The sequence below is a fragment of the Mustela erminea genome, chromosome 20 (genome assembly GCF_009829155.1).
Source record: "Mustela erminea isolate mMusErm1 chromosome 20, mMusErm1.Pri, whole genome shotgun sequence".
NCBI classification, from domain to species: domain Eukaryota; kingdom Metazoa; phylum Chordata; class Mammalia; order Carnivora; family Mustelidae; genus Mustela; species Mustela erminea.
Window position 1 is genome coordinate 39,686,648 of NC_045633.1, and position 23,631 is coordinate 39,710,278.

The window sequence follows — 23,631 nt, forward strand, 5'->3', positions numbered from 1 at the left end:
CTTCATTCAGTTCCTTGAAGGTCGCAAGTTCCAGGTTCCATGTAACGTCTGGGAATGACATATAATTCTCTTCTTGAAACATGAAACAAATGGAACGTAACAGACACACTTAAGTGTTTTCCAGGTTAGGGGTAAGTTCCATATCCTAAGTCCTCAGGTCCTTTGTCGTATTCAGTAAAATCCAGCCGAGTCGCATTTTAAACAGATTCATCCTTGCAGATGTTGCCTTTCGGGGAGACGGAGTGGCGCCTTCAGGGGGAGCCGATGTACAGCCGTCGCCAGAGCTCATCTGCGCCGTCTGTGGGCTTACTGGCCTCCGGGCAGTACCTCCTTTTTCATTCATTCCTGACAGCCACATACATCACAAGCCCACGCAGATTCCAGTAACCAGAATCACTAAGAATTCTGCATGTGTCTTCCATAAATAACAAATAATTTAAGGGAAAAAGAGGTCAGTACACCTGTGGAAAGGAAGTTAGAGTGTCAGCCTCAGGATGTGTTGATGGGAAGACCAGCTGGGTTCCAGCGCCTTGTTTGGACTAGAACACTAGTAGAAGAAGGACGGCAGCACAGCTAACATGGGTAACGGCTACATTTATTTTATACCAAAAAAGTTATGTGCAACAAATAAACATTCTTACATATTTACATGTTTTTTTTTTTTTAACCAGTTAGCAAAACTGTCCTAAATCTCTGATAAAGAATACTTCTATCTATAGTAAAGGGGGACGTCTGCCCAGTGAACTCCACTTTAAATGAGTGTTTGTTCTGGAGCTTAAAGCATGAGTAATAAATATTTTTGATGGAACGTACTATACAGATCAGACACCTAATACTTAGGCCATGCTTAATACAGTTTTATAACAAAACATTTTACCTTTTCTGGGCTCATTTGTGGGGGAAAAAAATTAACCAAGTAGCCTGGATTCCCACCCCTGCCCCTCCTATTTTATTGAAGGGGAGAGTTCTCACAGATTAGGAATCATAAGTGCTGCCTAAAATGTCTGAATAGAAATGTTCCACCAATGCTTGCACGTTGGGGGAAAATACAGGAGGACAAAGGTTGCACGTTAGGTATTCCTTCCCAAATAGGTTACCAAAAATGATAGTGGATTTCTTGTTGGCGTTTGTCTAACACGAATTTTCAAGACAAGATTTGTCACCTTTCACTCATGTCAAGTATTGGTTCCAATCGCAGTTCACAAGTAGTCACTGAAGATAACTGCACTTCTGATAATCTTATAAATGAAATACAAGCAAAGTAAACCCAAGAAATGGTTTTAATTTCACTGGAGTCTCGGTCCTATATCCTACTGAGTAGGGTCCAAAGATCTCTTGTACCAAACGACAGATCTTCGTCTCTGTATGAAAATAGTCAATGCTTTCAACATCTTTAAAAGTAACAGATTTAGAGTGAGGTGACATACATCAAGTAGAAGTAATTCCTGGCACACAGCTGGTTAAACCTGAGTTATTTCACCAGTTTACCTTCGTGGAAAGCACCTAGCTGCAGTGAAAAACAATGAAATCCTCCAAACCACCTAGATTGCCTAGAATTTGTCATCTAACCCCAGTTTCTCTTATTTCTTCAAATGATACGATTACCAAGTAAGTAAGGGGCTTCATTTGTTATGACAGATTCCCTAAATCAAGAAGCGTGGAATTACTGCAAAGCCCAGAAATCCAATCCCCACCCTCCACCCGCCCAAATTTGTTCTTCAGTGTTGGTGGCTAGTAATGTTGCAGTGTTTTAAATATTGAGTCTAAAATAGTCCTAATAGGCCTCGTAGTTTATAGCATGGTGTTTTCTCCTTTGGGTGAAAGAGAGGATGGAGAAAGGAGCCTAAATGCTTCCATCGGGGTCCTGTTGCTTACAGAGATGCTGGCATTACGATGCTGTTATTTGAGGCAGCACACCGTCATCGCTCAGTGAGAAAAAGGGTATGAATTCTACTGGGGTCACAGGAACGTCGCAGAAATTTTTGTACCTCTAAAACAGTGGTGTTTTCCCCAAGGCTTATTAGGAAAGCAAAGGAAAACCTGGAAGGGTCTGGCTGAACATTTTTACATTTTATCATATGAGAGTTCAAGACATTTGCAAGAATGCTGCATCAAGACAAGCTTTAACTATACTCTGCTGATTGATACAAAATATGATGAAAAACCATTTTAAATTGGGACACGAGGAACTTATTTAGGACAACCAGTGTTATATATACCACAGAAGTCTTCACTGTTAACCATTTCCACTCTAGCTTAGAAGACAGAACTGTGAGCTGCGTGGCAGGACTGGAAGCACTCTACAAAGATGACCTCTGGACATCATGACTGGACAAGGTCTTCAGCGCTAGGACTTGTTTCTCCATAGACACCAGACATCCAATTCAATGCTTTCTGGAGTTCATTCACTACAGAAACAAGAACAATACATACATAATAAAACAGGCATTGGAATATTCACATTTATGGGAAAACACAAGCCTGGAAATCTGAGTTCGGCTTTTACAAAACTGGGTAAAACTGGTTGAAAGTTCATTACAATTCAGATGTTACACCTGCCTTGGGCCAGAAAGATACACTGCATCAATTAGGACAGTTAGGCGGAAACTGCTGAACAGCTGCTGACTCCACATATTATGGGTTACAGAGCAGAACCTGTCCCCTCCCTTCAAAAAGAAGGCTCATTCATGAAAGCACTCAAAAGTTACCGGTCTGTTTTTAACATAATGATGAGACTAACTGGAAGCAAAAACATTGCTACTACTTCTCCATCTAAGGAATAAAATGATCATACAGAACCTTTCTAGAGAATAATGCAGGTTTTCTACTTCATGGTAAGAGGAAGGAAGGACACTTCTGCCCAAGTTCAACACACAAAATATTTGGTTTGAGGTTTAAGACAGAAGGCACTTTTAACATTCTGATAGAAGGTGTTAATCATAGAAGCATACTGTCCCAATTTCATTTGCGTTTATTCACATCACCTTTCAAATCTAGGCATTTGCGTAGTTTCTAGAAAGAGCAGTGACACCGTTAGTGTACTTCACCTTCAGATGTTTCTACCTGCACTACTCCCAATGGAGCAAACTGAGAAGCATGTCAGCCCTAAGATTTACCAATCTAATGCTGACTCTAAAACAATTAAGTCAGACATCCAATTAGTGCAGGATGAAATGGGAAATACCACAGGGTGACCCAAGAGCGATCCTGCTCTGGAGCAACGGGGCTTCTATTTCAAGGTCCTAATACTGTTTGGTTGGCTGGCACCAATGTGAAGGGAAAACTTCTGCATGACAATTCAGCTACCGTAAGAGGCTTTACCTAGAAATGCCATATCAATGTTCCCAGCTTTTCTCCAAAGAATTCTACCCACTTCCCCATCTTTAGTGTCCTGAAGACTTTGGATGTGAAGGTCTGGTCACAGGACTCATTTTGTAAGGTTATAATTGATCCAGTTTTATGACTAGACACAAGCTTGACTTGAATGTCCAAATTTAGCTTCTTCCTTTCCAAGGAAGGAGATGAAAGGGAACCAACTACCCTATGATTTTGCTGTCAGTACTCCTCACAAGATGCTCCGTTCAGACTTACTATTTTCACTATTTCTTCAGTCAACATTGGGCTGACAATTCTTCATCGCTACACTTCAACTAAACTGTACAGTAAGTTCTGCAGGGATGGATCCAATATTTCTACCTTTATTTACAAATATCACATAAATGGATTCTAGTTGAATCTACATGTTTAAATCCATCGGCTAAAAACATATTACATATTGTAAACATGGCAATATTTAATACAGTATCTATTCTAAAATATTTTCATGTCATGATCACATTTGTTATACCTGAAATTGAATTTATACACGTTAGAGAATTACTAGCAATGGTCGCTCACTTTACAATCAAGGGCAGGGGGCTAGGGCTATATTTTATTATTTCGGAAATATCTTCAAAGTAAAGTTAAAGCTTGTCTTTGATTGGCTCGGCATATCCTTTTTTCTTTTCTTTTTTTTTTTGTATCCATATTCAAAATGAAGATTGACACAGAAAATAGCTAGGGCCCCTTCTAATTTACAGGATTTTAAAAAATCAGTTTGAGATTCTTAGGGAGAGTGTCTGTTGTGAAGAATTAAAAAAACAAAACAAAACAAAACTGCTGCAAAAGAACCCTAATGGGAAAGGGGGCTCGGCGGCCAGTTCGGAGTTTGTCTGTCTGCGGTCAGTCCTGCTTAGGCTGCAGCTGCCGCTTCCAGGCCTCATTCAAGTAGACCAGTCGCTTGTAGTTGATGATGAGAAGAACGAAGTTCAGCACATACGTGACGACACAGATGAGGCAGAACTCCTTCAGCACAAAGTACAGGATGTAGGCCAGGTACAGGGAGCCCACCACGGACACGATGGAGGATGTCATTAGGACTAAAGCTGCCACTGCGCTTGCGGTCATGCCTGCAAGGGGAGAGACACGGCTCAGTCAGGCCTTGACGACGGAGAAAGTCTCGGAGTCAAAAGCAAGCCTTCTGCGACCTGCTGCAGTGCTGGAATGCTGATTTTACTGAAACATGTGATGGAATTGGGGAGCGAAAACGACTGGTCTGGTGAGATTCTGCAGGCTGACTCTGCACACAGCACCAGTCTTACAGCCGCAGTGTTTCTCACTTGTCAGCATTCTAGGCGAAGTATCATTACTTGGACCGTGAACGGGCCTTAGTTAAGCCCTGCCAAGAGCACATGCAGGCTCCGAGTCCACAGTCTGCCTGAAGCTCACCTGTGAAATCGGCAGCCCCGTCGCTGAGGCCCCTAACGGAGAAAGGAACGTGAGGACCACAACTTCTCTCCCAAGCAGAACACGCTGCCCCGGCCTTGGCCCTGCAGGCTTTCCATCTGTGGGTGCTTAAAACCTGGCTTCCCATGTTTAGGTCAAAGTTTTTAAAAAATCTGTTAATGTTTAGGTCAAATTTTTCAAAAACCATACAAAGATGATTGTACCAATATGCTGCTAAAGAAGGAAAAACTTGTAATAAACATTTCAGAAAGGGCTTGGGCTAGGAGGTAACAAGCCATGTTTGGCCAGTTGGTCACATGTGGATCAAACCAGACCAAGAAAAAAGGCGGTTCGGTGCACTGAACTGGGGCTCTCTGATGCTGTCTGACATCTTCATATGTTCTGTTCTGTAATTTCCTGCAGCCAACGGTCGTGGGAACGTGAGCATTTATTCCCAGGGACACAGGAGACAGCGGTGTATTAAGCTACCATCCCTCCCAACAACTAATGGACAAGGAGAACAGAAACAGGAAGAAATGATCAGTGGTAGGAGGCTGGAAGAGGCTAATGAAGTGGCTGACATCCCCACTGCCTGCTGACCAGAAGCTGCCTGTGGGCTCAGACCACAAAGGCCGGCCGTGCCCCCAGTCCCGGTCGTGCTAGAGTGTGACCCTTTATAAGGCTCTTCACGGCTAATGTACTGCCGGATTCCTGATGCCGGGGACTGGCCAATCTGACCGGCCCCCGCTCTTACACCTACAGACTGACCAACCGAGCCGCGCTCACTTGTATGTAACATTTAGGACAGACTGAGTAGCTCAACAGACAGCAAAGCCTACACCGTTTCTTCTGTCTGGCCTTTTACTAGTTATTTAAAGCTCCAAAATTAATGCTGTCACCTTAATTTTACCAAGAGAGTTGGTTTCAACATGAGGGACAAGTTACTTACTTTCTCACCTCCTAATACCGATGTGTGAATTAAAAGAGCTGTTGGGCGGGCGCCCAGCTGGCTCAGCCAGTAAAGCGTGGGACTCTTGATCTCAAGGTCGTGAGCTCAAGCCCCACGTTGGGCCTAGAGCTTACTTGATGAATGAATGAACCAATGACCAAATGAATGAGCTAAAGGGTATAAAGCACTTCGAATGCTCCATAAACACTGGCTATTAGTGAAATACCATTTTTTACCCAACCTGTCCTGATGTGATGAAGCTGGTGGCTTGGGATACAATTCCCAGTGGAATTTACAACGTGCTGTGCCTCTAAATAATGAAGGTCCCATCGAGCAGCGGAACATTCTGCAGCTGGGAAGAAGAGTAGAGACACTCATGGATTGGTGTGGAAATACCACCACGATGAATTAGTTGAGCAAAAAAGAAAAAGGAGTATGTAGAACATTATGTACAGCATCTGTCTTTTACGTCTGAGAGAGGAGAAAATGAAGATGATAGGTTTGTGTCTTCTTGCACAGGCCTCAAGGAAGTACAGCAACAACACGCAGCTACCAGCTGGGGTTGAAAGGCTACGAAGTGGGCAGAGGGGCAACGGTCACGGGCAGGCTTCTCACTGGACGGCATTTTACATGTTTGTACTTTCGGACTCGTGGAAGTATTCCCTATGGAAAATTAGATTGAAAATGCTGTATCTCAAACAACTTAGAAGAAGGGAGTGAAGATGACGTGCTCTGGAAAATCGTGTCAGAGGAGTCCGCGTGTGCCTTCCGTGTGCCTGACTTTATAAATGCTTCGTGTGAACACACAGAATGTGACCAGAAAAAAACACATAGGATACACGATTTAAAAAACATATATATAAGGAAATTCAGAAATTAAATATGACAAATGGAAATTTGTTCTATCTCTATCTCCAAAAATTAACAAAGTCAAAAGTGTTTCTTATGCTATTTTAATTTTGGCCTATACGTTATATTCTTCTTTAGAAATCCAAATGAACAAATAAATGGAATAAAAAATAAAAGTCTCACCCGGGCCCCCAACCACTGACCCTTTTTATATGCATTCCTATGCATATATATAAACATAGCACTTCTCTCATATCTGTTATACTACAATTTGCTTTTTTCACCAAACTATGTCTTGATCTTTCCAGAATATTCATGTAAGACCTACTTTTTCCTTTAATGGCTACATAGTATTTTCTAGTACAGGTGTAACCTAATTTATTCAACCATTACATTTTGCTAAGCTACTTCCAGTCTTTTGCTATTTTATACTGCTATGAATATCCTTGTGCATATTTTTATATTTCTATAGGATATGGAACTGGGTAAACCTGATAGAAGTATTCAGAAAAATTTAGATTCACAATTTCCCTCATAAGAAATCAACCTCAACTAGGCAGGAGAGCACCGCAGAGGTGGCAGGTAATGGGGTGAAATATTAACGATGGAAACCAAAGGTCAAAATTGGCTGGATTTAACTCTGAAAGTATAAAACACTGTACAATCAAAATTCACCAAACTAACACAAAAAGGACAAAGAATGGATAAAATGTAACAAATATGAAAATGGACTATTATCAGAACCCCAACAACAAAAGTGACAATGCCAGAAAAATTAAAATAAAATGATGGGGATTTGTAACTATTAAATTAGAAATTTTATAGAAAGCACTTGTAAAAATGAGGATGGATGAAGACAGACAATTGAGGGAAAAGTAGTTTGGTAATCCATATTAAAGTCCGTTAAATACTTTGTGTGTTTTGGCTCATTCGCCCAAGGTTTGGAAATTTATTTTGCAGAACTAATTCAAACGGGGAGGTGTGTGTGAGGGGCACTTTAAACAAAGTGGATCAGCACAGGGTTACTTAGAACACAAGAAACTTGAAAGCTTGATGTCAACAATAACAAATAGCATGGAAGCCTTCACGTACAGTGAAGTGGAAACAGCAGAAGACGATGGACACAGCAGGTGTGTAAGGGTGATGAGTTACGTCTAGTGCTTGCAGTAATGCTCTCTCGGGGTGTGACATGTTTCAGGAATCTGCACAGTATATAAACTAATAAACAAGTTTCTGGGGGAGACTGGAAGAGTAAGTTCCCTGAGTGAGGATGGTTTTTCCGGACATTATGGGACGCTGCTGTCCTTGATTAAAGACCAACAGATACCAAATTCAGCGTTAGCATCATCAAAGTCTCAGGGAACCAAATTTTCACAGCAGAAAAGTGTGCTGCAAACTAGCGGTTCTATCATTAACATGCTTTTATTTAATATAAAGACATTTCAGGGCAAAGACACAAAGTACTAAAGGGAATATAACAAACAAACTTATTTTTGTATTGCTGTATAAATACTTACCAAGTAATAACTGTAGTATATAAAATATAAGTCCAAAGACACTGTTTGGCTGGTTTAATACACCATCCTTTCCAAAAATGGAACCCAAAAGACCAAATCCTCGACCCCATCTGTAAAATAAGGAAAACCAGTAACCCCATTTTGAGTCTTCCTATTTTAAAAAATGTAAAATTGTCTGAGAATGCCATGCCAATATACCCATCTGAATCTCTAAGTTGCCTATTTCTACATATTCTCTTATCCAAAAGGTAGGATGGAAGTATGCTTTTTCTGATGGCATTAGTATTTGCAGAGGAAGGGCTCCATCAATTTAAGCCAGTCCCTTCGCAGCAGCACCACTGACATTTTGGGCTGAAGAACTCTTTGCACTTGGGGGCTGTTCAGTGCATTATTGGGTGTTAGCAGCAGCATCCCGGGGCTCTCCCCACGAGGTGCCAGTAGTATTCTGCCACCAGCTGGACAAGCAAAATGTCTCCAGCCATTGCCAGATGTCCCCAGGGGCAGGGGGGCAAAATCTCCCTCAAATGAAAGCTGCTGACTTAAGTTTCCTTATTTCTTCATTCAAAGTATATGGAGCGCAGAGGCACCTGGGTGGCTCAGTCGGTTAAGCACACAACTCTTGGTTTTGGCTCAGGTCATGATCTCCTGGGTCGTGGGATCAAGCCCTGCATCGGGCTCCACACTCAGCACAGAGTCTGCTTGGAATTCTCTGCCCACAAATAAGTAAATAAATAAATGAATAAATAAAATCACAAAGTATGAGGACTGAATGTTGCTTCCTGACAAATTTCACCAGGATATGCAACAGGAAACATATCTTGGGAACATATTTGTAAACACAAAACAGTATCAGAAACTACGGGTCCTTTCTAGAATCATACCTCAAGACTAAAAAACCTGATACACAATTTGCTCTGTCACTTTTTATCTGCAGTTTAACTTCAAATTTTGCACTTAATGTTTTCAGAATCGTATTTTCCTGTTTTTAAGAAAGATTATTTCTGATTTAATAAAATTTGACTCAAATATCAAACTAACATTTACTTTGGATGAAAACCTTTGAAGATAACTTTAACTCTGAACGAGAATGCTTTTCGAAAATAAGAAAGAAAACAGCAGTCATGGTTTCAAGTCTGTAGCAAAGCACTGAATGAAACCTGAACTTTGCTTTGGAATACAAACTACCTGAAAACAAGGAAAAGTAAGTAATTCTTTATTTTTCACACGAGCTTAATAGTGTCCAAGAAAGGGTGAAACCGCTTCATAATGATATTGGGAGGGAAGAGCGACCCTGATTTTACAAGCAAGTGAGAGCCCTGAGGATTTTTATCATCCAGAGTCATCCACCTGCACATTCTTGTGCGCAATCTAGGTGCAGGTCCCGGGCCAGGTGCTGGGATACCAGAGTGAACAAGTCGGAGAAGGTGATTCCCTTGTGGGGCTTTGATTCCATTGGGGGAGGAGACACACAGAAACAAATGACAAAGTCTCCTTCAGAAACGGATGAAACTACTAACAGACCTGCAGGAAAAGTGAGGGCAGAGTCATTCCAGACCAGAAGTGGTAATTCTAAAAATTTAGAAACGCACACAATCATCTTGGGGTCTCATTAAAATCCAGGTTTTCCTTTAGCAGGTCTGTGGTAGGACCAAGACTGCATTTCCAAACCAAACCCAACGCTCCCAGCTCGTGCTTCTGGCGGAGGACCACACTCTGGAAGGGAAGGGGTGGAGGGAGCTACTCTAGCAGACGATCCGAGACGGCCTTTTTCAGGAACCACGTTTTGAACTAAAGCCTGTATGATGAAAGGCAGCCAGTCTCTTGAGGAATGGCAAGTGCAGAGGCCTTGTGGCAGGGAAGAGCTGCTCGTGTCCAAGAAGTGTGCGAGAAGGCCTCAAGGCTGACAGTGATGCGGGAAGAGCGGCAAGACAATGAGGCACCCAATCACTGACAGCACTTATGGCTGTTTGCAGGCCATGATAAAGAGTCCGAATTTTATTCTAATTGCAATGGGAAGACATTTGGTGGCTTTTAAATAGGAGACTAATACAGGCTTATTTATGATCATTTTTTTTTTAAAGATTTTTTATTTATTTATCTGACAGAGATCACAAGTAGGCAGAGAGGCAGGCAGAGAGAGAGGAGGAAGCAGGCTCCCTGCAGAGCAGAGAGCCCGATGTTGGGATCATGACCTGAGCCGAAGGCAGAGGCTTAACCCACTGAGCCACCCAGGTGCCCCTTTATGATCACTCTTAACTACTGTGTAAGAAACAAACTACAGGAGGGCCCGAGCAACAGGAAGAAACTATGCAATCAGACTTCTCAGCTCTGCTCATCTGAAGTAGTAATTCAAATGTAAACCACCACACCTTTGGCAATGGAAATAATTGAGCATGCCGCCCAAATCATCACGGGCAAACAGCATTTTTATATATTCCAAGCACTGGTCTATGTCTAATTATTTACACAGGATCATGTTGGTATTTTCCTTGAAAAAATGCAGAAACCCACAGAATGTATCATTTTATCAAAGTAATACATGCATACGGTTTAAAAATTAAATAATACCGAAAGTCTTACAAAATAGACTTCCCATGCTCCCGCCCTCTCTACACACAGTTCTGACTCCCCAGAGACAACCACTATGCTCTTTAAACCTTTTTCCCTATTTAATTCCACATTTTTAAAAGATTTTATTTGTTATTTGAGAGAGAGAGCAAGAGAAAGAGAGCCCAACCAGGAGAAGAGGGGTAGAACGAGAGGGAGAAGCAGACTCCTCGCTCAGCAGGGAGCCTGATTCGGGGCTCAATCCCAGGACCCTGGGATCATGATCTGAGCCGAAGACAGACACTTAACCTGAGTCACCCAGGCGCCCATTAATTCCACATTTTTAAATAATATGCTTACATGGCTATTTCTTGATTTTTGAATTTTTTAAAAATTTTAATTCAATTTAGTTAACATATAGTGTATTATTAGTTCCAGGGGTGATTTCTAAATTCTAGTATCTTATGCTTTTCTAATATGGTACACTAGAATGTCACTTTAAAAAAACACTGTGGGGGCACCGGGGTGGCTCAGTGGGTTGAACCTCTGCCTTCAGCTCGGGTCATGATCTTGGGGTTCTGGGATCGGCCCCAAGTCGGGCTGTCTGCTGTGTGGGGGCCTGCTTCCCCCTCTGCCTGCCTCTCTGCCTACTTGTGATCTCTCTCACTCTGTCAAATAAATAAAATCTTAAACAAAACAAAACATTGTGGGGTAACCCTTTGGGTCCCCTCCCTCCTTGGGAGCTTTGTATTATCACTTTGCTACTGCTCAATAAACCTTGCTTTGCTGCCCCAAAATAAACAAACAAACAACACCACTGTGGAGAGCTTTAAATGTATATACACAAAGTTAACAGAACAGTGTAATAACCTCATGCAGCTGTCGCCCAGCTGCGAAACCGAAACCGCACCTTCCCTGTTTTATTTCCACCTCTACCCAACTTACCACTCGAAGATCAATTTGTTACTCTTTAAGGCAAAATTTACATACATTTAATGCACAAATCTTAACTCTTCTGTAATTCTGATGAGTGGAACACCTGAATTGTCCTGGTGGACTAATTCTGGAATACTTACCCACTGGTGTGAAAGGACAATTTAAGTACCTTTCCTAAACATCGAACGAATGAACACTCCAAAACCATGAGAGTGCTTCCATCTCCCCAAGTACATTGTTAGATCCTCATCAACCCACACTCTTCTTCACCTTTAGCATCAAATACTGGGCTAGCGAGGCTTACAGGAACCCAACTTCAAAACCCAAGTTACATCTTGGGTGTCCTGGATCACGGCACTATTTCCCTTAGGTCACATTCAAAGTTATAAAATACAATTACCATCCTAACGTTTACAACCACACAGAACAATCACTTAATTCCTCAATGAATACAAGCAATAACATTTAATAAATTTTGATAAACTTGATGTTAAAACTGTCAGCAAGCCAAGTCACAAGTGAGGTAGACTGGATTTACGTAAGATTATCTTCCTTGGAAAGGGGACGAAAAACAGATTTTCATAAACGACACTATACTTTAAAACTCCTAAGGGTGCTGTAATTTAAAAACCTTAGTGAATTTTTTTTCAAGATGGGACATTTGAAAATACCGTAGTTTCCCCCTACTTCTAAAAGCTATACTCTATGAAACATATTTTATGCACTAACTTTATTCCTGGCTCTATCTTAGCTTCTAACCATTTTTTCCTTGTTCTGTCTATACTCACAATTCTATTATATTAATTATCCCAGAGCTGCCCCAAGTAATTTATAGAAGGAATGGGATATTAACCAATTGAGCCAAAAGAAAAAAATTTTTAATGATGATTTTTGTTGGTCATTTTTTAAAGTTTTTTTTTTTTGTTTTTGTTTTTTTTAAATTCCAGTATAGTTAACACACAATGGGATACCGGTTTCCGGTGGACAACACAGGGATCGACAATTCTGTACATCACGCAGTGCTCATCGGAAGCCCACCCTCTACTCCGACACTTCACTCACCCACCTCCCCTCCGGTAACCATCAGTTTGCTCCTTATAATGAAGAGTCTGTGTCTTGGTTTGTTTTTCTCCCTCTTTCTCCCTTTTGCCCATATGTTTTGCTTCTTAAATTCCATGTATGAGTGAAATCATATGGTATTTGTCTTTCTCTGACTTATTCTGCTGAGACTGTACTCTCTAGTTCCATCCATGTTGTTATAAATGGCAAAATTTCATTCTTTTTTATGGCTGAGCAATAGTCCCTTGTATATATATACCACATCTTCTTTATCTAGTCATGTATGGTTTGGGCTATTTCCATAATTTGGTTATTGTAAATAATGCTCTTATAAACATTGAGGTGCATGTATCCCTTTAAATTAGTGTTTTGTGTTCTTTTTTTAAAAAGATTTTATTTATTTGACTGAGAGAGAGGGAGAAGCAGGCTCCCTGGTGAGCAGGGAGCCTGATGTGGGGCCCAATCCCAGGCCTCTGAGACCATGACCCGAGCCGAAGGCAGACGCTTAACTGACTGAGCCACCCAGACCCTGTGTTTTCACAGTCTTTGGCTAAATACCCAGTAGTGTGATTGCTGGATCACAGAATAGTTTTTTGTTTTTTGTTTTTTTTTTTAAAGATTTTTAGGGGTGCTAGGTGGCTCAGTCAGTTAAGTATCTGCCTTCAGCTCAGGTCATGATCCTGGGGTCCTGGGATTGAGCCCCATGTCAAGGTCCATGCTCAGCCAGGAGACTGTTTCTCCCTCTGTCCTTCCCTCTGCTCAAAATAAGTAAAATCTTTTTAAACATAAAGATTTTTAAGATTTGTTTTTAAAGAGTGTGTACTCCCGTGAGTGGGGGAAGGAGCAGAGGAAGCAGACTATGTGCTGAGTGCGGAGCCAGGTGCAGGGCTGGATCCCACGACCCCAGGATCATAACCTGAGCTGAAACCAAGAGTCGGATGCTCAACCTAGCGAGCCACCGAGGGGCCCCAGGGTAGCTCTATTTTTAACTTTTCGAGGAACCTCCATACTGTTTTCCACAGAGGCTACACCAGTTTGCATTCCCAGCAGCAGTGCAAGAGGGTTCCCTTTTCCCCGCATCCTCACCAAAAGTTGTTTCTCGTGTTGTTTGTTTTAGCCGTTTTGACAGGTCTCATTGTAGTTCTGATTTGCATCTCCCTGATGAGCCATGATGTTGAGCACCCTCTCTGTGACTGTTGGCCATCTGAATGCCTTCTTTGGAGAAATGTCTTTTCATGTCTTCCGCCCAGTTTTTACTTGGATTATTTGTTCTGTGACTGTTGAATTTTACAAGTTCATTATCTATTTTGGACACCAACCATTCTTTGGATACATAATTGGCAATATCTTCTCTCCTTCTGTAGGTTGCCTTTTATTTAGTTTTGTTGACTGCTTTGCTTTATATTTGGATGAAGGCCAAATAGTTCATTTTTTGCTTTTATTTCCCTTGCCCCAGGAGACATAATCTAGAAAAATGTTGCTACAGCTAATGTCAGAGAAATTATTACCTGTGGTCTCTTCTAAGGTTATGGTTTCAGGTCTTACATTTGGGTCTTTAACCATTTTGAACTGATTTTTATTCATGTAGGTGTTAGAAAGTGGTCCAGTTTTGGGGCGCCTGGGTGGCTCAGTTGTTAAGCGTCTGCCTTCGGCTCAGGTCATGATCCCAGTGTCCTGGGATCGAGACCCACATCAGGCTCTCTGCTCAGGGGGAAGCCTGCTTCTCCCTCTCCCACTCCCCCTACTTGTGTTCCCTCTCTCGCTATGTCTCTTTCTGCAAATAAATAAATAAAATCTTGGGGGGAAAAATGAAAAACAAAGTGGTCCAGTTTCATTCTTTTGCAGGTAGCTGTCCAGTTTTCCCAACACCATTTGTTGAGGAAACTTTTCCCCATTTTATGTTCTTTCTTCCTTTGTCAAAGACTGACCGTATAATTCTGGGTTTATTTCTGGGTTTTCTATTCTGTTCTGTTGATCTGTGTGTCTAATCTAGTACCATACTGTTTTGGTTACTACAGCTTCATATTGTAACTTCAAGTCTGGAATTGTGATAGCTCCTGTTTTTTCTTTTTCAAGATTGCTTTAGCTATGTGGGGTCTTTTGTGGTTCCATACAAATTTTAGGATTTTTTAAAAAAAGATTTTTTACTTGAGAGAGAGAGAGCACGAGTAGGGAAGTGGGGGAAAGGGACAAAGACTCCCAGATTCCCTGCGGAGCGTGGAGCCCAATGTGGAGCTCAATTTCACGACCTTGAGATCATGACCTGAGCTGAAACCAAGTGTTGGGACGCTAAACTGACTGAGCCACCCAGGTGCCCCTAGGATTGTCTGTTCTATTTCTGGGTATCTTGGCAGGGACTGCATTAAATCTGTAGAATGCTTTGGGTAGTACAGACATTGTAACAATATTCAGTCTTCCAGTCCATAAGCAGTGAATGTATTTCCATCTCTTTGTGTTCTCTTTCATATCTTTCATCAGTGTTTTGCAGTTTTCAAAGTACAGGTCATTCACCTCTTTGGTTAGGTTTATTCCTATGTATCTTACTTTTGGTGCAACTGTAAATGGGACTGATTCTTTCATTGCTCTTTCTGCTGCTTCATTATTGGTGTATAGAAATGTGACAGATTTGTGTACACTGATTTTGTATCCTGCAACTTTACTGAATTTGTGTATCATTTCTAGCAGATTTTGTTGAAATTTTTCAGGTTTTCTCTATATAGTATCATGTCATCCGCAAATAGTGGAAGTTTTACCTCTTCCTTTCTGATACGGATGCCTTTTTTTTTCCCTTTTTCTTGTCTGATTGCTGTGGCTGGGACTTCCAGCACTATGCTGAAAAGGTGGTGAGAGTAGACATCCCTGTCGTGTTCCTGATTGTAAAGCCTCAAGTTTTTCCCCACTGAGGCTGATAATAGCTGTGGGCTTTTCAGAGATGGCTTCGACTTCACTGAGGTATGTTCCCTCTAGACCTACTTTGTTGAGGGTTTATATCATGAATGGATGATGTAAGGAAATATTTTCTTAAAGTAATATTTATATAGATGTTCATTTTGCTTCAGACATTAATGAGATGATTATGCAGAAGAGAATTTCTTTCATCTTTGATTCTAAGAAAGGTTCATTTTTGACCCAAATAATGACGTCCTTGAATATTTTGTATTTGGGGGCATAAACAACAAGCACCACTTTCCTATGGTATGAATGAGAAATCACTCAAAAGTTTCTAAACACTCCTATTTTTGCCAGAAACAACAAATACGAGTCAATAGTTTTCCAACTCTCGTAGGTCGCTGAGGATAAATCTAAGACATTATTTGCCTCTTTCACCCATTCCCTCCTAAGTGTCCAAGGAAGTTTTCCAAAGGCTACAGGTGTGACATGTTATAATGCAACAGACTGAAATGCAAGGGTTGATATGAGAACCCAACCGTCTTCAATTTCAACAGACATTAAAGAGATCTGTGGCAAGAGAAACAATGCCGTTCAATTCACTACTGTATGTGTGTGCATGTGTGCTTGTTTGGGGAAAGCTATTTTTTATAAAACTATTTTGTGAACATATAATGGAGTTTACTATAACTTTTAAGTGAATGATTTAAATAACATAAGTAATTTTGCAGTTTTTAATTTCTAGTACAGTAAATACCAAAGATATAACACACATAAATACAAACTTGGGGTTCTCAATAACTATTAAAGTATGAGGGAGTCCTGAGATCAAATTGTTTGAAAATCACTGCTTTCAACCAATTTCCCAGTAAAATACATCACAGTTCAGACAAAATTTTAAAAAATTGGGGTGCGGTAAAGTAGGAGGAACTTAAAAAAATAATTAAATAACGTGCATTTTAGTAAATTATATTTTTAAAAGATTTCATGGCCATAACATTAGAAAAAAGTAAAGTAAGAAATGGTGGTAAGGATATGGAGACTTTGGAACCCTTGTACACTACTGGTGGGTAAAATGATGCAGCCCCTGTGGAAAGCAATTTGGAGGTTCCTCAAAAAGTTAAACACAAAATTACTATACAAGCTAGCAATTCCACTCCTAGGTACAGATTCCAAAGATCTGAAAACAGATATTCAAGCAAGTACAAGTACTTGTTCAAAGCAGCATTAGTCCCAACGGCCGAAAGGTGGAGACAATTCAATGTCCACCAACTGACGGCAAACAAAACATGGCATGTGCCTACAGTGGAACATTACTCATTCGTAAAAAGGAATGAAGCACGACACATGCTATAATGTGGCTGAACCTCAAAAGCTTTGTGCTCAGTGGAATAAGCCAAACACAAAAGGTCACATATTGTATCAATCTAGAACAGGCAAAGCCACAGAGACAGAAAATAGGCTAGTGGTTGCCAGGGGTTAGGGAGGGAGCAGTGAGGAGTGACAGCTTAATGCATCCAGTATCTCCCTTGCGGGTGATGAAAATGCTTCGAGGGGTACCTGGGTGGCTGAGTCAGTTAAGTGTCTGACTCTTGATTTAGGCTCAGGTCATGATCTCAGGGTTCTGGCATTGAGCCCTGTGTCTGGCTCCACACCCAGTGGGGAATCGGCTTCTCCTCCTCTTCCTCTACCCTTCCCCCAATTCATGCTCTCTTAAAAAAAAGAAAAGAAAAGAAAATGCTTTGGAACCGGATAGAGGTGACAGCTGCACAGCACTGCAAGTGTACTAAATGGGCTGAACGTACACTTTAAAATGGTTAATTTCAAACAGATTTCACCTCAGTTAAAAAGAAGCTTTGTGGGGGCACCTGGGTGGTCCAGTTGGTTAGGTGTCCGCCTTCGGCTCAGGTCATGATCCCAGGGTCCTAGGATCGAGTCCCGTATTGGGCTCCTTGCTCAGTGGGGAGCCTGCTTCTCTCTCTGCCTGCTGCTCCCCCTGCCTGTGCTCTCTCTGTGTCTGTCTGACAAATAAATAAATAAAATCTTAAAAAAAAAAAAAAAGAAGAAAAAGAACAAATTATTTTCAGGAAGAAAATAAATACCACAAATATCAACAGTTTCTTTCGAGTTTAATAAGGGTACTTTATTCCCCCATCTACTGTGTTGTATTTTCTAAATTTTCTTTAATGACCAAATACTACTTTTACGACAGCAGCCAAAAAAGATGCTGTATCAAGTTCATTAATCACATTTAAATTGATGACAAATTTTAATGTCATTCCAACTCCACTCTCTCCCACTCAACCAGATTTAAATTTTACTGCAATTTCTTTCCTCATGGAATAAATACAAGACCCTAATATAATGACTAAAACATTCAGGAATACAAAATTAATAAGAAAGGAACTAAATTAACAGTATGAGTCTCCCTGATATCTTCCTTACTCTGGGGGAGAATCTGTTGAGATGCTGGCTTGTACATACCACTTATACATATTCCTTTCACTTAAAAATATTTACGGGGGTGCCTGGGTGGCTCAGTGGGTTAAAGCCTCTGCCTTCAGCTCAGGTCATGATCCCAGGGTCCTGGGATCGAGCCCCACATCGGGCTCTGCTCAGGAGGGAGCCTGCTTCCCCCTCTCTCCCTCTACCTGACTCTCTGCCTACTTGTGATCTCTGTCAAATAAATAAATAAAATCTTAAAAAAATATATTTATGATCTTTGACTACTTGCTTATGCACAATTTTTTCCTTTTCTTTCTTTTTAAAATTTAAATTCATGTGTAAGTGAAAGGAATATCTATAACATATATTTTGCCTGTAATTCTCTAATTCTATTAAAAAAATTTTTTTAAAGATTGACTGACTTGAAGTGGGGGGAGAGAGCACTCATGCAAGCTGGGGGCGGGGGCAGAGGGAGTGGGAGATGATTAGACTCCCTGTTGAGCAAGGAGGCCAACAGGGGTGCACAATCTCAGGACCCTGAGATCATGACCTGAGCCAAAATCAAGAGTCAGACACTTAACCAACTGAGCCACGCTGGTGCCTCAATAATTTTCTCATTTTAGGTTGTATGAGCATTTTTGTAATGGCCTACTGGCATAAAAACTCTATTCAAACATTTAAAATTGCATTGTGAGCCTCTGCCTTCGGATCGGGTCATGACCCCAGGGTCCTGGGATCGAGCCCCGAGTTGGACTCCCCTGCTCAGCGGGAAGCCTGTTTCCCCCCTCTCTCTCTCTCTGCCTATCTGCCTACTTGTGATCTCTGTCAAATAAATAAATAAAAATCTTTAAAACTGCATTGTGCTTGATGGTTCTAAAACCCTGAGAAGTCCATTTTATGGAAAACAAACAAACCAATCTAAATAAGCGGCAACAAACAGAAATAAAAATTCAGTTGGTTTCCAAAAGAGTTTGGATGCGTTAGGCACCAGGTATGACAAAAAGTTTGATACATTCAAGAAAAATACTAAGGATGTAATTTCTACAAAGGAAAGGTCTACCCACTGTGGACCAGCTTCCTGTCAGATAACCCAAAGCCCCAGTGCTGGGAGTGTGGGCTCTGGAGTCAGACAAACTCGATTCTGTCATTAACAGGCTGTGTGACTTTGGGTAAGTTACTTAACTTGGACTCTGAAGCCCCTCCTTTGTAAAATGGAGATGATTAGGTACTCAATTCATGATACTGCTGTGGGAAATAAGTGTGTTAAGAATAATTCTATAGTGGCTTCAGATGTCCCTCAACAGATGAATGGATAAAGAAGATAGAATGCGTGCGTGTGTGCGCATGTGTGCGTGTGCACACACACACACACACACACGCACACACGCACACACACACACAGTAGAATACTACTCAGCCATCAAAAGGATGAAGTCGGGGCGCCTGGGTGGCTCAGTGGGTTAAGCCTCTGCCTTCGGCTCAGGTCATGCTCTCCGGGTCCTGGGATCGAGCCCCACATCGGGCTCTCTGCTCAGCAGGGAGCCTGCTTCCCCCTCTCTCTCTGCCTGCCTTTCTGCCTACTTGTGATCTCTGTCTGTAAAATAAGTAAATAAAATCCTTAAAAAAAAAAAAAAAGGATGAAGTCCTACCATTTACATCAATGTGGATGGAAATGGCGGATATTGCGCTGAGTGAAGTCAGTCAATTAGAGAAAGATAATTACCATATGGTTTCACTCATATGTGGAATGTAAGACACAGTGCAGAGGATCATAAGGGAAGGGAGGAAAACTAAATGGGAAGGAATTAGAGAGGGTGACAAACCACGAGAGACTCAACTCTAGGAAACTGAGGGTTACTGGAGGGGAGGAGGTGTGGGATGGGGTAACTGGGTGACGGTCATTAAGGAGGGCATGTGATGTGATGAACACTGGGTGTTCTATGCAACTGATGATTAAATGAACTCTACATCTGAAACTAATGACGTACCATATGTTGGTTAACTGAATTTAAATTAAAAAGAAAGAAAATCGAAAAATTACATGGTGGCTTAATGTCAAAAAATATAAGTAGATATGTATACACAAAACATTCTGCTCTCTAGCATTGTATCTTCTAGGCCCAATGGTTTTGATATAGCATGCCTTTATATAAAGCTTTTTTTTTCTTCCACAAACACTGGCATGCTTTATTAAAACATTTTACATTTGATCTTAAACATTTGGTTTGATATTTTATAGATATACTGTAATTAATGGTGCAGATCACTGCTGGTGAACATCAGGCTATTTCTACTCCTCACGATTATACAACATTAAACAGATACATCATGCAAAGCATAGGTCTGTACGTTACATTATTTCCAGAACATAAACTAAAAAGAAAGAAGTGATTTAAGTAGCATAATCATCTTAAAAATTACTGGGTTTTTTTACGATTTTATTCATTTGACAGAGAGAGACACAGCGAGAGAGGGACCACAAATGGGGGGAGTGGGAAAAGCAGGCTCTGCTGAGAAGAGAACCAGACATGGCACTCGATCCCAGGACCCTACGATCATGACCCAAGCCAAAGGCAGGCACTCAGCTTACTGAGCCACCCAGATGTCCCTCTTAAAAATTACTGTATTATAGGAAGCAACCTCTTCGACCTCAGCTGCAGCAACATCTTCCTAGGAACATCACAAAAGGCAAGGGAAGCAAGGACAAAAATGCACTACTGGGACTTCATCAGGATCAAAAGCTTTTGCACAGCAAAGGAAACAGTTAACAAAACCAAAAGACAAATGACAGAATGGGAGAAGATATTTGCAAATGACATATCAGATAAAGGGCTAGTATCCAAAATCTATAAAGAACTTATCCAACTCAACACCCAAAGAACAAATAATCCAATCAAGAAATGGGCAGAGGACATGAACAGACATTTCTGCAAAGAAGACATCCAGATGGCCAACAGACACATGAAAAAGTGCTCCCTGTCCCTCGGCATCAGGGAAATACAAATCAAAACCACAATGAGATACCACCTCACAGCAGTCAGAATGGCTAAAATTAATAAGTCAAGAAATGACAGATGCTGGCGAGGATGCGGAGAAAGGGGAACCCTCCTACACTGTTGGTGGGAATGCAAGCTGGTGCAGCCACTCTGGAAAAAAGCTTGGAGGTTCCTCAAAATGTTGAAAATAGAACTGCCCTATGACCCAGCAATTGCACTATTGGGCATTTACCCTAAAGGTACAAACGTAGTGATCCGAAGGGGCACGTGCACCCGAATGTTTATAGCAGCAATGTCCACAATAGCCAAACTATGGAAAGAATCTAGATGTCCCTCAACAGATGAATGGATAAAGAAGATGTGGTATATATACACAATGGAATACTATGCAGCCATCAAAAGAAATGAAATCTTGCCATTTGCGACGACGTGGCTGGAACTAGAGGGTATTATGCTTAGTGAAATAAGTCAGTCGGAGAAAGACAACTATCATATGATCTCCCTGATATGAGGAAGTGGAGATGCAACATGGGGGGGTTAAGGGGGTAGGAGAAGAAAAAATGAAACAAGATGGGATTGGGAGGGAGACAAACCATAAGTGACTCTTAATCTCACAAAACAAACTGAGGGTTGCTGGGGGGAGGCGGGGGAGGGAGAGGGGGGTGGGATTATGGACATTGGGGAGGGTGTGTGCTATGGTGAGTGCTGTGAAGTGTATAAACCTGGCGATTCACAGACCTGTACCCCTGGGGATAAAAATACATTATATGTTTATAAAAAAAAATTACTGTACTATGGTGCAAGAGGTTGTATTCAATTTTATGCCGACTTATACCTCCAGCATCAGTGCCGAAATGTCCTTTTTAATAATAACTACAACAGAACAAATGGTAAACATGCTTTTACAAAGTTAAATAGAAAAATATATTCCCAAGTTTAAATTTCTGATTACCTTTTTTAATTGCTTATTTATATATCGGAAATCATTTGCTTTTTTCTTTGGTATTTAAATTTTATAGTAAGTGTGCCATTATCCTGTTTTTATCATTATACAATTTAATAACAGTAATTCAAAATTTTTCTTTATATACCCACACACAGGTATTTGAATTACATTCCTCAAATTCACTCCTGGAGAGACCTCCCTTTTAGCGACGCCTCCTGCCTCCTGCTGGGCCAGTAGCGAACTACCTCGACTGATCAGTTTCCAACAAGGGACTGAGCATCTGTGGATAAGACCTTCCGGATTCCTTCCTGGGGATTTATCCACCTGAACAAAGATGCATTCAAGACTAAACTTTCTTTAAAAAAATGTGGTCTAAAAAAATCCACAAAACATAAAATTTACCAATCTAACCATTTTTAGTGTACAGGTCAGGAATGTTGAATATGTTTGCATTGCTGGGAAACAGATCTCCGGAACCTCTTCACCTTGCAAACCGAAACACTATCAAACAACTCTGCTTTTCTCTCTGCCCCTACCCTGGAAACCACACTTTCATTCTGTTTCTATGCGTCTGACCACTCTACTTTAGGAGAACCACACAGTATATCTCTCTTTATGTACTGGCTTCTTTCACTTAGCACCTTGAAAGGTTCATATACGTCGGGGCACGTGACAGGATTTCCTCCCTTTTTAATAAAAAGTTGGCTAATATGCCATTTTATGCACACACTATGTTTTGTTCATCTACTCACTGGCGCTGACTGCTTGCACCTCTTGGCACATAAAGCTTGTTTGCTGTATATATTTTTTCTGTTGCCCCAAACAACTGCCATGTTCTGGTAATTTTTTACCCAATCCTGTGACAGGAGCAAGCACCCTTGACAGTAAAATTTCAGATAAAACCCAACATCAAGACAAGTCAAAGACGAGGTGCTAGAAGGTCCTCTCCTACCACTTTGTCGTGAGATCAAACAGCCCGGTTCACAGGCGGTAATGCCCTGGGCGAAGGTGAAGAAGTAATATATATTTCTCTCGTTCTAAACTCAAGGGTTATGATACAGCATCAATTTAGTAAGAACTTTTTAGAGAAAAAAATTACCATATAAATATGTACATTGATCCAGATGGTAAAGTTAAGTAACAACGGACACAAAAATCACAGAAATAAAGAAGTTAATATTTGGTTCTATAAAATCTTTCTTAAAGTTTCTTTTGTGGAAATGACCACCTCGTACCAGGAAAGTGCCTCATTCTCAGGCCACTGTGGACAGTAGATGTTAAATAAAACTTAAAATGTTTTCAAGATGAAAGTTCTATTTTTTCACATCAGCTCAAGAACCCAAAAGGGTCATAACCACTTAAAAGGAAAAATGGATCCTGGAAAGTGCACAGAAGTGGAGTAATACTTGTGTTGGGCCTAGCATGGTAGCTGGTAATGCTCTATGTTCAAAAAATACTTGTGACTATAAAAATTTCTGAGGAACTTCGTGTTAAGACCTGTATACTCAACTTGATAATATTTTTTCTTTTCATGATACTAAATTTTGTTAAAGTTATACATACTTATTTTTCAAAGCCAGATATTACTATAAGACTTAGCACAACACCTTGAAGTTCTCTGATCTTGGAGTCACCCTCCTCAGAGGTGAGCACTTTCAGCTCATTTTTGTGGGTTTTTTTGGTATTTATTTTACATAAATTCTTCATCATTTTCAGATTAGATCATTGGATGCA

General features: G+C 40.8%; 1 protein-coding gene across 2 annotated transcripts in view; it reads right to left on the reverse strand.

Annotated features, from left to right (window-relative positions):
• Window positions 1-574: 574 nt before the first annotated feature.
• VKORC1L1 (vitamin K epoxide reductase complex subunit 1 like 1) overlaps window positions 575-23,631 on the reverse strand; it is a 69,617-nt gene continuing 46,560 nt past the window's right edge. Inside the window, exons 2-4 of one of the 2 annotated variants that reach the window (XM_032328725.1) lie at window positions 8,080-8,189; window positions 4,319-4,448; window positions 575-2,408 (exon numbers count right to left, since the gene is read on the reverse strand). In XM_032328725.1, the coding sequence (XP_032184616.1) occupies window positions 2,402-2,408; window positions 4,319-4,448; window positions 8,080-8,189 (247 nt within the window). In that variant the 3' untranslated portion in view covers window positions 575-2,401. Of the gene's footprint in view, window positions 4,449-8,079; window positions 8,190-23,631 lie in introns of both variants that reach the window. The other variant, XM_032328724.1, reaches the window with a different exon arrangement.